This window comes from Pholcus phalangioides, unplaced genomic scaffold, assembly GCF_987345545.1.
Source record: "Pholcus phalangioides strain wild (caught in Gottingen) unplaced genomic scaffold, Ppha-v1.0 ptg000010l_1, whole genome shotgun sequence".
NCBI lineage: Eukaryota > Metazoa > Arthropoda > Arachnida > Araneae > Pholcidae > Pholcus > Pholcus phalangioides.
This window is the reverse complement of record NW_028301603.1, coordinates 38,421,357-38,435,215: the sequence shown is the minus strand read 5'-3', so window position 1 is coordinate 38,435,215 and position 13,859 is coordinate 38,421,357. Positions and strand designations below refer to the sequence as shown.

The 13,859-nt window shown below is 38.3% G+C and overlaps 2 protein-coding genes across 25 annotated transcripts in view; one reads left to right on the top strand and one right to left on the bottom strand.

Moving 5' to 3' along the window:
* Positions 1 to 3,109: 3,109 nt before the first annotated feature.
* On the bottom strand, positions 3,110 to 5,149 carry Stip1 (Stress-induced phosphoprotein 1). Its single transcript, XM_089238265.1, has one exon. It carries the CDS (start codon positions 5,011 to 5,013, stop codon positions 3,355 to 3,357), a length of 1,659 nt encoding a protein of 552 aa, XP_089094391.1. The 5' UTR covers positions 5,014 to 5,149; the 3' UTR covers positions 3,110 to 3,354.
* A 7,012-nt stretch (positions 5,150 to 12,161) lies between these two features.
* The window catches only part of LOC149081418 (UBX domain-containing protein 4-like), a 40,822-nt gene continuing 39,124 nt past the window's right edge, over positions 12,162 to 13,859 (top strand). For all 24 annotated transcript variants that reach the window (XR_016193458.1, XR_016193456.1, XR_016193455.1 and 21 more), the window contains exon 1: positions 12,162 to 12,301. The gene's annotated coding sequence lies outside the window, so the exon portion shown is untranslated. The remainder of the gene's footprint in view (positions 12,302 to 13,859) is intronic.

The following is a 13,859-nucleotide window of genomic DNA, read 5'->3' as shown; positions in this document are numbered from 1 at the left end:
ATAAGATCCTTCACAAAACAAAGAAAAAAAACACCAATAAATGTATCGGTTACATTTATTGATTTTTTTTTTCTTCGTTTTGTGTGTGTGAAGGATCTTTAAATAAAACTTTTATATTGTGTGTAGTCCTGGCCTTAGACTATTCTAGAGCAGCGGGAAGACAAAATGTTGAGAACTGTTCTATGGTCTTTGTGAGCCCCTCCTCAATACTTGTTGAAATGCATTATACCAGGCCCATAACTAGACAGGGCTCAGAATTGAATGGGAGGCCCCACAAATATGCACACTGATTTTGGAGAATAATAACCCTTTCAAGGGGGCCTCGATAAGGCACACTACGGTCCTGCTGTATACTTATCGAAATATGAGAGGGAAAGAGTTGAGATACAATATTTTTCTGTTCATTTGAACATACCAACTGAATAGACCATGGCGACTGAAAAACTGGTACTTGTATCTATAATTATCTACATGTACTTACTAACATAGGCATGATGCTTGGCTCCTAAAACATCTGGTTGGTGCCTAGATTTTTTTTTTTCGATTTTTCAAGCGCTGTTGTAGGCCAATTCTAAATGGAAATGCTTATTATCCTGCGAGCATTTGTGCTAACCCCCAAAACCAAATATATGCCAAAATCTGTGACGTACATCCCAGAACAATTTTAAGAAAAATGTAGAAAATACAATTATGGGAACTGCAGAACATTTCCAGTAAGCCGAGGGCTCATTGCAGGGCAATGTAAAAAATTCTGCTTTAGGGGTGCTAACATGTTTAACACCGGCACTTATGCCAGGCTCATTCAACTTTTCTTCAGCTATATACAGATTATAGGTAGCAGCCCACAGAGATAACGAACAGCTTATATAGGTTAACAAAGATTCTTGATTTTTCCAACTTTGGCTAACAAAGATTTTAGTTAATACTAGCTATAATACCCGGCGTTGCCCGGGTTTTCTTCAATGAGGATTTTTTGGATCACGTGATATCTCCCTTTCTTTGAGGGACATGCTAACCGTGTCTAAGTTCACCAATATAGTGACTTCCTGCGCGACTCATGAAAGAAACAAATCTAGATTTAAAGAAACGTAAAAAGAGAAGAAAAAAAAAATTTAGTTTTAAAGGGTGCTAGGTATTTTGATTACCCTCTTTGAACTTCAAGTTATCTATCGCTGCTTCAAAAATGCTTAATTAAAGCTGTGGAATGTACTTTTTATGGGCCCATAATTAATTTTAAAGCAACCTAAACTATATGAGAGAATTTATGAAGTTCAATATTCAAAGACAATATGGAGACATTAATTTTCATGCTTGAGAAGATATAAATAAAAAGTTGAAATCAATGTTATTGTATGGATATCCAACTCGAAAGTAGGTCCGGCTAATTACATCATATCTAATTTTCTGGGCTTCTCGTATATTTCTAAGCGAACTCAATATTTCAAAAATGGAATATTGAATACAATTTTTAAAATTATTGATGTGACAGAAAACCCCACCAAATTTCCGCATTTCTACATTAAAATCGGCAATTTTAGAACTGATTTCTATGAGGATCACCCTTTTCTTGACACTCAAAACAATGATTTTATACAATTTTATGCAAAATGTGAAAGGTTAAGAGAAAATGCATTGAATATTTTCAGTGCATATATGTTCTTTCGGTATGATTCCCAACATCAAACTGAATGGTAAGGTAAAAGCTTATCCTTTTGCTCTACATGTACAAGATACAAATTACAAATGGACGGGAGACACCTACGAACCTGACTAAATCGAATAGGCCTACAGTGTGAAGTAAAAAAGATCTTCAGTATCTCATTTTACAGTAAATTCCTATTTATTCAATTTGTCCCAACCTGTTCATTTTAGCCTTTCGTTAATTTTTCATCCCACCTGCAAGACCAAATTTACACTAGACCAATGCATACTATGATACAATCTGTAATATCGACACAGATTGGTGAAAAAAATCCCCATTAAATTCAGGTTTTCAATCAATGTGTGTCAATGTTGCAGTTGTATTACTTATCGCATCGGTGTGAACCTGGCCTTGGTGTTTTAAAAAACATCTTCGAATTTAGGGCAATACCTGGAAAACAAATTAATTTTTTCATAGAAACCTATAGGAAATGTTTCGGCTAACAAATGTTACTCTTGAACTAATTACCTTCATTAGCCGAAGTATCACTATCTTGGCACAGATAAAACTAAAAAAAAATCCTTACTTCTGGCATGACTTAACGTTGGCTTGAAATTTCAAACACATTTTCTTGATACTTTTTAATGACACTCATAAGATCTTATGCCAGGAAATAAAATCAAAACCTCAAATGAAAAGATCATTGCACTACATACTTACTTGATGATATTGCAAAAGGAAACAATTGGTGACTCAAGTTCCTTATGGCCATGTTTCTCAATATATATCACAGCTCCTACAAGATTCACAAACTTTTTTTCAGGGACGTCGCAATGAGCTGGGATACTGATTTGTGACTATTTATGCTTCTAATATACAGGTTGTACTGTATATTAGAATAATTCCTAATATACAGTAAAACCTTTACAAAATATGGTACCTTCTTGTCAGCAAGTTTCAAATGCCAAAACAGTGATGTGTCATCATCCTCACACCTGGTGTTAAAACATCGATGTTTAGGACGTTCCTAAACATTTCATACCTTCCTGTAATCATATTTAATGATTAATTATATTATTAATCATTAAATATCGTGATACCAGGTCTGGCGAAGAAACAAGTTCCCAAACAACATAAATGGTTATACAGTAAACTCCTTAACTATCATCCACTCTTTAAATTTTTTTGTCCTGCTGGTATCTGAAAAACGGGAGAAGGGGGATTAATACACACATTGGGAATTTACCAAGGAAATGAGAAGCCAAAGAAAGAAAAAAAAAAAAAACAAGGGCAATAAAAAAATTATACTGTACCTTTTCTAACTTTATAAATCTATTGTGAATTTCAACCAGCCCATTATATGAAAAAAAGGCTTTAGATAATTCAGAACTTTTAATAAAAAGTTTAAGAAAAAATAAAATCGCTGAGAGCACACAGAACTGACAGATACACCTGGCCATAGACAAATTTCCAGTAAACAAAAATATTTAATGATATATCTGGCATCAAAAAAGTATGTATAACAATATAATGTGTTCACATATTCCAGCTAGATACAGCAGACAAAAAAAAAAAGCAAAAACAAATGTTACAGCTAAATGGCCTATATATGTGTTTGATTTATATTGTCAACGAAGCCAGTCACAAATGTTTCATTCATGAAATAGTGAGGAAAGAAGAAAAAAAACAGAGAAAGACTAGGCTTACAGAACTTAATGGATCGCAATTAGTCCACATTCTACAAGCTTCTGAATCTTTGCTGCTATATCTGGGTTCTTCAAGTGCTCTTGCAAGGCCCGAGGATCATTTTGCATTTGATCGAGAATCAAACGCATAGCAGGATCCGCAAATATCTTCTGCACTTCAGGATCCGACATGGCTTGCCTTCTTATCTCCTCAGGGTTGTTGCTGTTAGCGAGAAGACACTTCTTGTAGCCATCCAACGCATCTTGGTTATTCGGTTCGAGCTCCATCGCTTTTTGGAAGGCGACGGCTGATTTTGCGTGCTCCTTCAGCGCCATGAGAGCCATGCCCTTTCTGACATGACCCCGAACAAAAGAAGGGTCTATCTTGATGCACATCTCACAATCCTTCAGGGCAAGTTGAAATTCTGCTAGCTTCTGATAACACGCTGCCCTGTTGCTGTACAGGACTGCATCGTCAGGATTTCTCTTGATCGCCTCCGAGTAATGCTTCATGGCACCTGGATAATCACCTTTCTGGAAGCATTCTTTTCCTTTATTTTTTTCCTCTAATGACTTCTCTGGGTCGATATAGGCTTTACGCTCTTGATCTTTGATAGTTTTCTCGATTTCTTGCAGCTTTTTAACAATTTCTTGATTTCGATGTTCTGTCAAAGATTTTTCATAGAAGAATTTTGCCTTCGGCAGGTTGTTCATTTTGTGATACGCTCCAGCCATTCTAGCATATGCCTTGGCTAGCTTTTTAAAATCTGCACGATTCTCTCGACCAACTTCGACCGCCTTTTCACACACCTCAACACACTTTTCAAAATCTTTTGTTTCAAAGTATACAGCCGCCTTGTTTGTAAGCAACATCATTTCTTCAGGGTTAAGTTCAATGGCTTTATTATAATGCGCTAAAGCGGCCTCAAAATTCTTCTTCTTGTACTCTTCGTTCCCCTTATCTTTCTCTTCAATCGCCATCTTCATTTCCTTGGAAAGTTCAATATCCATTGGTTCTTCCTTAGTCGATGATGCTTGAGGCTTTGATTCGGACGACTTTGTTTCGGCATCCATATCCTCACTGAACTGGGATTTCTCAGCATCCAGATCGATACCAAGAAGTACACTAAGAGTAGTCATGAGTTTGGGATCACTTAACTTGAAAGGCAAGCTGCTGGGATTTTGCTGCAAGTCCATCAACGTCGCCAAGTAGCTGGGATCCTTGAGGAACTCGCGCGTGCGAGGATCATTCTGTAACTTTCTCATAACATCAGCGCCAGCGAATGGATTCGGGAGGCTCCTTTCGTGACCCTTCTGGATCCTGGCTTCCATATCAGCTGCACCCTCTTTCAACTGCTGGTTATTCGGATCGAATTTGAGGCCATCCTTGTAGGCTTCCAGGGCATCCGAATGTCTCCCCAGGAACTGGAGCGCCGCACCTTTCCTTGAATATCCTTTGCTCCAATCGCTCTTCAACTGGATTGTTGCCTCAGCGTCATCCAACGCCTCTTTGTACTGTCCAGTCTTGCAGTACGCTGCACTGCGGTTGCTGAACAACACGTGGTTGCTCGGATCACACTTTATCCCTTCCGTATAGAAGCCGATGGCTTCCACGAATTTGCCACCGTTCAACGCCACATTGCCTTTCTCTTTCAACTCATTCGCTTTCATTTTAATATCTGCCATCGCTCACGGGGAAAAAATCCGACGCAGCCTCAATTGACGGAGTACACGAAATTTATGACCGACCTAGTAAACAACTCACGCCACTCTCACAATGTTTCTAGAAAATTCTAGCAAAATCCTATCAAAGTACAAGCTGCGTTGCTTCTCAAACTGAACTTTCAATCGAATCAAAGAATCATCTACGATTTCGCTCGTGAAAATCAGATTCTTGTGGTAAAACACAGGAAAGTTCCGATAAAGTTCGGAAAACTAAGACAAAATAGCAGTGATTGAAGTTTTTTTTCCTCACACCCATTTTGTCATTTACACTTTATTGAACTTTTATTTGGTTTTATATTAGATATAATAATTCTGTCATTTTAAAAAGTTATTTTTAGCGATATCGCTGATATTTATAGTTAAACCTTATTTTCCTAGGAACTGCGCCGCGTAGAATGTGCGTCACCCAGCGTGACACGCCGTCCACTCACCTTGAAGCCGGGTTTTCCTAGGAGCAGGGTTCTACAGCGCGCGCAGCGTGAAAATGCTGATTGGTTAAAAAAAACTTGAATTTCAGGTTTTTAACCAATCAGCATTAAGCCTGGTTTTCCTAGGAATAGGTTTGTTGCGCAGCGTGAACCGAATTAGACTATTTCGCGCCGACAGAAACGAGTTACATAATCACGCTATGCGTTTGTGTTTTCCTAGCGAGGCGCATCAGATCAGACGTGCGTCTACAGCCTGCGGTAGACCTAGAACTCCTTAATACACGTATATGAAGGCGTCTTAGGTAGACCCAAAACCAGCAACCAATCAAAAAGCAGCATTTTACGACGTCAGTAAATAGGGAGTGGAGAAGGTTTTTTCCTCTCATCTTCACTAGAGCTTTATCGCAGGATATGATCTTGGTTATTTGGCACGATTGTTGATTGACGCCAACATACTTGGCGACGTTTAATGATAGATATGCTTAATTTTACAGGTGTTTTATAACCGCAATTAGTACAGTGGTTAGAGCGTAAGGCCGGCGTTACACTATAAAAGTTTGATAAATTTTCTTTTATAAAACTGGGCAAAGATCTTTTATAAATTTTGTATTCAATTTTTTTTTTTTAATTTATTTTATAAAGGAAATGGACCATATTACACTATATAAAAGATTTATATGAAATTGTTTTTGCAAAAGTTTTCGTCCGTTTGTCAGTCTTCGTTAGGCTGGTATTACACTATAAAACTTTGATAAAAATTCTTTCATAAAACTTGAGAAATGTAACCAATAAACACATCTGTTACATTCGAGCGAACTTAACTGATCCCCCTATTGGTTGCATTTTTGAAGTTTTATAAACGAACTTTTATCAAACTTTTATTGTATAATTCCGTTGCTGGTAGTAGTTATGTATGAAGAAATTTTTTTACCATTTGCTATAGGAAATTTATCATTTGCAACCTCTGTAATGGCCTCGGTTTTAAGAAACATGAAACTTACGTGGATGATTGTGTTGGATGGAGTAATTTGCGGAAGAAGCTAATTATTTTGATGCATTACATCTTTAGCTAGGAACGCAACTTAATGAATATGTCAGTTTATGAAGAAGTTGAGGAATGCAACGCTCAGCGACTAAATTGCCCGTGTTTCATCATATTAATATTGCGTCTTATATGTAACGGTAAAATCCCGAAGACTCGGGTTTTATCAAAGCAAGTTGGTGAAAGTCCAAAAAACGCTTGTAAACGTTTTCATTTCGGATTTTTACCAAGTCAAAGTCCGTTTTAAATGAATCAGTTGATCATCACGGACTTATTAGTTCCTGATGATGATTAGTTTATGAATAATAGTTCATTAATTATAAAAAAATAATGAATTAACAAACGAAATAACCACCATGATGAATTTTGGATGCTATTTAAGTAATTGATGCTTATAATTAATTTACTCCTACCAGTAAAAGCCCGTTTTAATTGATTTAACATCATTAACTCAATCGTTCCCTCAACCATCTTGATTAATTAATAATTGTTTAATAATTATAATTACTAGTGTGAACGATACTTATTGATGAATTAATAGTAATAAGTATTTAAGTAAAACTTATTTCGTCATGAGATGGCGCGCGGGGGTGCCGAGCATGGGGGAGATACGGGGGGGGGCATTGCCCCCCAGCATCAAAGATGAAGTGGACTGATCTAATCCATATATGTATAGATGAATTGACACATCATCATCATCGTGCCCCCCAGACTTCCAAGTCTATCTCCGCCTATGATGCCGAGTGCGCCTCCACGCATTGAGCGCATGATGACCTCGCACCCCTCTGGAAATGTCGGGACCCTAACTAATGGCCTTGAATACAAGTGAACCTAAACCTGTATGAAATTAGTAATTTTGTGGGAAGCGAAATAATCTAGTTGCTCTATAGCAAAAGAAATGAAATTTCAAATTTATGGATTCATTATTTTTTATTTCGTGAAGGGTTCGTTTTTCGGATACGGAATTTTGTGAAGGGTCCGGAAAGCGGACCCAAATTTTGGATGAACAGACCCCTAGTAAGTGTAAATTTTTGTGCGCCACATTCGGCTCGGAGCCCTGGGACAGTGCCCCGATTGCCTCAGCCTAGTTATAGATTCTTGCGGGGTTTTTTTTCAACAATAAATATGATAGAAAATAAAAAAGTTTTTTTTTAATCCAAGAAATACACACGAAAAAGAATCTTTTTTTCTCCCCAGAGAAGGGAGTGTCAAGTGAGAGGAGAAGGTAACGTAGCAACAGGGGAGCAGGCGGGTCTGGTGCCCCGGGTGCTGAACCAGAAGGGGGTGCAGAATTCACCCTTTAACTGCTTCTACATTACAAGGGGTGCCAAAATATCTAGTTGCGGCCCTGCGTAGAAATAACAGGTTTTTGAAGAGTTAATACGTCACAGTGCAGGATAGGAAGTGCATCAGCATAACTCTTTTATCAAACATTGATGAGGAGGCAATATTTGATAAAAGAATTCCCACCTGATATTGGTTTACTGTCAACTATCTCAGATGTGTGCTAATGAAATAAATGTATCATCAATATAAACCAACAAATCCAGTGATGTGTCAGTCGAGCCCGGATATAGCGAAGTGGCACGTGAAAAAAATTCGACAGATCCGATATTCGTGAAAACCGATGCAACGTAAATATTCGAGTTTAATGAAGAAAACTGAGTCCTGAAGAAAACTGAATTATTTACTTATGTATCACAAACATTAAAGATGTTCACGTAGCTTTTGAATAAAATATTAATACCCGAGTACTGCAAGTCAGTTGTTCTCAAAGTGTGAGTCGCAGCTTCTATGGGTGAGTCACCAGCCTTTATCAGAGCCAAGCTATCTATATTGATGTGTAACTGTTCAGTGATTTGAAGTAGTACTTCAAGTATTAAGAGAGCCAGGGGCGTAGCCAGAAATTTCGTTCGGGGGGGGGGGACCAAAGTGACAGAACAATAGATTTGGCCATCTTTTTCCCTTTTTTCGGTCATTTTCTCACATTTCGGGGGGGGGGGAACCAGACCCCCAAGTCCCCCCCGGCTACGCCCTTGAAGGGAGCCGTGGGTAAACCGTTGACTGAGACAAGGGAGCCATGAAATCATGGCTGTAAGTGGTCCATTGAATTGTTATCAATATTTCAATGGTTCTAACGTTTACAAAGACTTTCTTTCAAACCTAGCAAAACTCCGGTCTATCGTCATGGGCAAGTTACTACCGAATGAGTTGTGTCGGAAATGTCGGAGTGTACCTAACAGTCTGAGTGCCTATCTAGTGTTGTCTGATTTTCCAGTGCTGCCATCGATATTTTAAATTGTGAGTGAAGCGTAATAATTTAATATTTGTACTGTTGTAGGACTGTTGCTCTCAGTGGCGTGACTTTTTCAGCCTTCAGGGCTGAAAGTTGAAAATCAACCAACGCTGTGGCGCATTGGCTTACGAAGAGTGAGGAACTCTGACACAAATCTGTAGTTATGTCGATCCTTCTTTGAATGGTTATATGGGAATGAACAGAATCAGAGCGTTATCTAAAGCTAGAGATCGCCATCTAGCTATCGCGTTGACAAAACACACCCGACGTCGATTCTCGCAATAGTACGGTAGTGCTTCAGAGACATATTCGGGCTTTTTTCTTGAAATACAACTTTCGATTTTATGGAACTTAATCCATTGAAAAAAAATCGATCCACCAGTGTGGCTCCCCAAAGAAAAACTTGGAAACAACCCCGCCTCCTAAAATTTGCGGACTCGTAGATTGTCACCCACGACATGTAACCTTCATTGACCCATCCAACCCCAATCTTGCTATAACCCATGCCTGTAAAACTTAAGAGCATCATAAGGCTCCGGGCATGACCCCCATATCCTGAAGCAGGGCCCCCTAGGCTGGGATCTTTCACGTTCCCCTTTATGATGAATTTATAGTTGAAAAAACAAAAAAATGATGAAAATCATCCCGGGCCCCAGGGCTGGAGCCTTGTCAGCCCACCCCTTGTGGAGGCCACGGCCCCAGACCGAGTGATGTTATAGGACTCCCACTACCTGATTGCAAGTACCAGAAGTATAGGGCCTAATTTACATAAATACTTTACTTTCGGAAATAATATACCATTTCATATGTACCAACCAAATACCATAACCCAATTTCATATTTTCTTACCCCTGTATTTCTCAAACAATCATCACTCAAACTGCCCCTCCCCCACCACCACCACGAGTGGTGACGTATTACTTGAAGATATGAGACCCCCCTTGTAATTGTATCCCATATGTATAAATATTACCATTCGTTATAACGATATATTCAACATTAATTTAGTATTGCATTGCAGGTTCTTTAGGACGGAATTGAATTCGTTATAACCGATAAGCATCCAACTGTTTGTTTCTGTTTTTGTAGGCTGATGTTCAAATATACGGCATTAAGATATTTGTGGCTCCCACTGACTACCTTACAACTCATTTTCTCATTTCTTTATGAAATCATAAAGTATAGCCTATACGTAAACTTCAGCAATTGAAACTGCAGTGTAGAAAGCATCAGCATTAATCTTTTTTCAAATATAGGACGAGGAGGCTAACTTTGATAAAATAAACTTGATAAAGAGCGACTTTTATCGAAGTTGCCCATTACACTATGAAATTTTTTGTCAAACGTATTTTATAAATGATCTTTGACAAAGAACTTTCATAGCGTAATACCGGCCTAAGACACGCATTGCGAAGGTTGTGGGTTCGAATCCCACTAACTCGACTGAGGTTTTTCGTTTTTCTCATTACTATCTTCGTTTTTTTAATGTATGATTAAATGATTAAACGTGATTCATTCATATCCCCAGTATCCAATCAAAATAAGCATGCTTTTATAAATAAATGTTCTATTTATATTATATCTGACATGATAGAATCAAAACAGGATGAATCTTCCTTGTTTTTTTTAAAATCATATCAAGTTATTGTCAATAGTACACAGCCCAAGAAATTTTAAGGATCAAACCCCTGCTAAAGCAGAAAAAATACAAATAGAAAAAACATAAAACTTAATTGTTTCAATATTTTAATTGCAAAGGTGATTAATAAACTAAAAAAAGTAAGGTTTTTAACGCAGATTTCGCATGAATAGCGAGTATGAAATGACTTATAAAATTTATTTTTTTGTTTCATAGATTTTTTTTAATTATAAAAAAATCCATGTTTATAATTTTTCTGAAAGAAAACTCATTTGTTCTTGATGTATTATATCCTCGTAACAGCAATTTTATGTTAAGTTTACGTAACAGAATGCACGTCTTTCATATGTTCTCTGTAATCACAAAATGTTCTAAACTTTGCAGAACAGTTCTCTTCAAAGCAAGAAATGAAACCTTCACATAAAATTTTGTGCACATTTCTCACGTGTTTCCGTAATAAGGGGATTTACTTTTGGAATAATTTTTTACAGACGTCACAAATTTCTCTCGCCAACATGACTTATAAGTCTTTTATATATTCTAGAAACCTTGATACAAGTCGCCAAGCAGGACAAGTCACCGCTAAGCGAGGAAGGGAGGGGCATCTCCCTTTTTGGTGACGTCAAAATGAAACTTTTTGATTGGTTGCTGGTTTTGGGTCTACCGCAAGCTGCAGACGCACGTTCAGATCAGGGCGGCTATATAAAGTATATGGCTTTGGCACCAGCTACTCTGTCGTCTGCATGCTCCGGTTTGAAGGAAAGGGAAAGAAAACACACAAGAGTGAAAAGAATATCGGCAAAACCGCGGCGCACGACGCATTTGACTCCTCCAGAAGCAGTCTGCCAATCACGCACGATCTATAGTGCTGTCGTCAGGCGTATTGCGCTCTGTAGGAAAACAGTCATGCTACTTTTCTTACTAGTGAGACGGTGTGTCGCGCTGGGCGAATCACGTTGCGCGCGGCACAGGAAACCTGCTCCTAGGAAAACCAGGCAACCAATCAGCGTTTTCACGTTGAACACGGCGCAGAAATTCTACTGCTTTAAACCTGGTTTTCCTAGGAGCAGGTTTCCTGTGCCTCGCGCAACGTGATTCACCAAGCACAACACGCCGTCCACTCACCAATAACAAAAGCAGCATGACTGTTTTCCTACAGAACGCATTACGCCTCACAACAGCGCTTTACGTCGGGCGTGATTGGCCGACTGCTACTGGACGAGTCAATGAGTCGTGCGCCGCGGTTTTGCCGATTTCCTCTTCAGCCGGGTTTTCCTAGGAGTAGAATTTCTGCGTCGTGTGCAGCGCGAAAACGCTGATTGGTTGCAAACCTGAAATTCAGGTTTTTTTTTTTAGGTATTTTGACCAATCACTGTTTTCACGCTGCACGCGCTGTAGAAACCTGCTTCTAAGCCGGGTTTCCCTAAGAAAAGTTTTTCCACGGTGCGGTCAGCGTGAAATCGCTGATTGGTTAAAAACCTGAAATTTACGTTTTTTAATTAATCAGCGTTTTTACGCTGCACACGGTGCAGGTAACCTGCTCCTAGGAAAACCTGGCTGTAGCGTGATGAAATCACACGTTTCTGCTGAGGTGAAATGGCCCTATCCTGTTCATGCGGCGCAAAAAATCTGCTCTCAGTACCACACCACTTCAAGTCGTTGTAGAGGCTGTAAATGTTCGATTGTGCGAGAATTGACGTAACCACCGACCATTGCGTTACGTGCATTACAAAGCGAATTTCTTGTTAGGCGTAAGGTTTTTTTTTCAGTCGGAATAGAGCGAAGACACTTTTATAAAATTCGGTGCGCACGTTGGTACATAAGTCAGTTATGAGCTGCGTTAGGTAAATATCATGTTGTGTAGCATTGAAATGATACCATATATTATTTAAATTTTTCAAGGATATTTCATGCTTTGTAACGCCGATCGCTATATTTCGAATACATAAATTATCGCGTAGTATTTAAAATTCAGTGTTGTGTTTATCATTTATATCCTGAATCTAGGCTGTAAATGAATCGATCATTCTAAATTTAACATTTGTTATTTCTCGTATACTATTTCTATTGCGATTAATCGGTAAAGGTTTGGATTGAATAGAGGTGAAAAGACTTATCCAGCTCAAATAATATTAATATTGTCTTTGATGAATCATACTTTAAATCGGGTTTCCAGTCTGTATACAGAGTGTTACTGTTCCCTCGAGTGCCTTTCCCTTTTTATAGATGGGGTAATCCACTACTACTTCACCAAATGCCAACTCCTGCTGTAACGCTATACTCCAGTTGTCGTTAACAAGGTGCGTTGGAAACGAAAGCGCCACCTGTCGGGGGCTAAGGTCCTCAAGCTCATTAGAGAAAATATCTTGTTATCTAGGCTATATTCTTCCCCTTGGTTCGAACTTGCGATCTCACGGTGATAGACGAGCATCTTAACCACCATGCCACTTGGAGTAATCGGCTGGAATTTGAACACCACTGTGCTGAAATCGTGTAGTCATTAAGCCAAAGTTCACTTGGAGTCAAGAGAGACATTTAGTTACAGATGTTGTTAAGGACTGAACAACACTGGTTGACAAAGCATGTTTCATTCACGCTGTTAAGACCTGTTGGAACAGTTATAATATATAATCTATTTTCGGTGATGTGTTGGGGATTTTTTTCTTTGCTGTGAAAGTGTCCAAAAAAGCATGATAATAAATCACTAAGTGGGAAATTAAGTTGTGCTTTCTGATGTTTTTCTTATGAAAGTAGAAAAATCTTCAACAAAGGAAATGAAAAAATTACAATAATAAACAGAACATTATCAAACTTAATAAATAATCTAAATTAAAAATAAAACGTCCTAGACCAGATACAGGATCAAGATTGAAAAACAAGCAACATATAAAATGAAGTAAACTGGTTATAGATAAAAATATTGTTTTTGGAGTAAAAACTTTGAGTTATATATAAATATTCTCTGGGTTATAAATGAAAACTGGGACTCTTTTTCAAATAATGCATGTCAGGTCAAAAAAAATATCAACCTGACAAGGAAGTATTCCGAAAGAAAACAAAGGATGTACGTGGAATTCCAGTAACGAAGCATTTGCCACAGTAGCAGGAAACTGAAAAAAAATGGGATAAAGAAAGTGTTTTAATGCCGTATCAAATGCGCGCTCAAATGCTGTATTATTACCAGTGACACTTTACGATAACAAAAGAGAGGTCAACAGTATAATGGGAAGCCATATTCTCCCTCACTTTTTATCAATTGTAGCAATTTGGCTAATCAGATGGAAAAGTTACAGCCAAATGAGAGAGAACCTAAGACAAATTGACGTGTCATAAAATGTGAATTCCAAAACAACTGCGCCAAATAACCAATTCGACCTTCAAGAGGCCGAATGGACACTCACG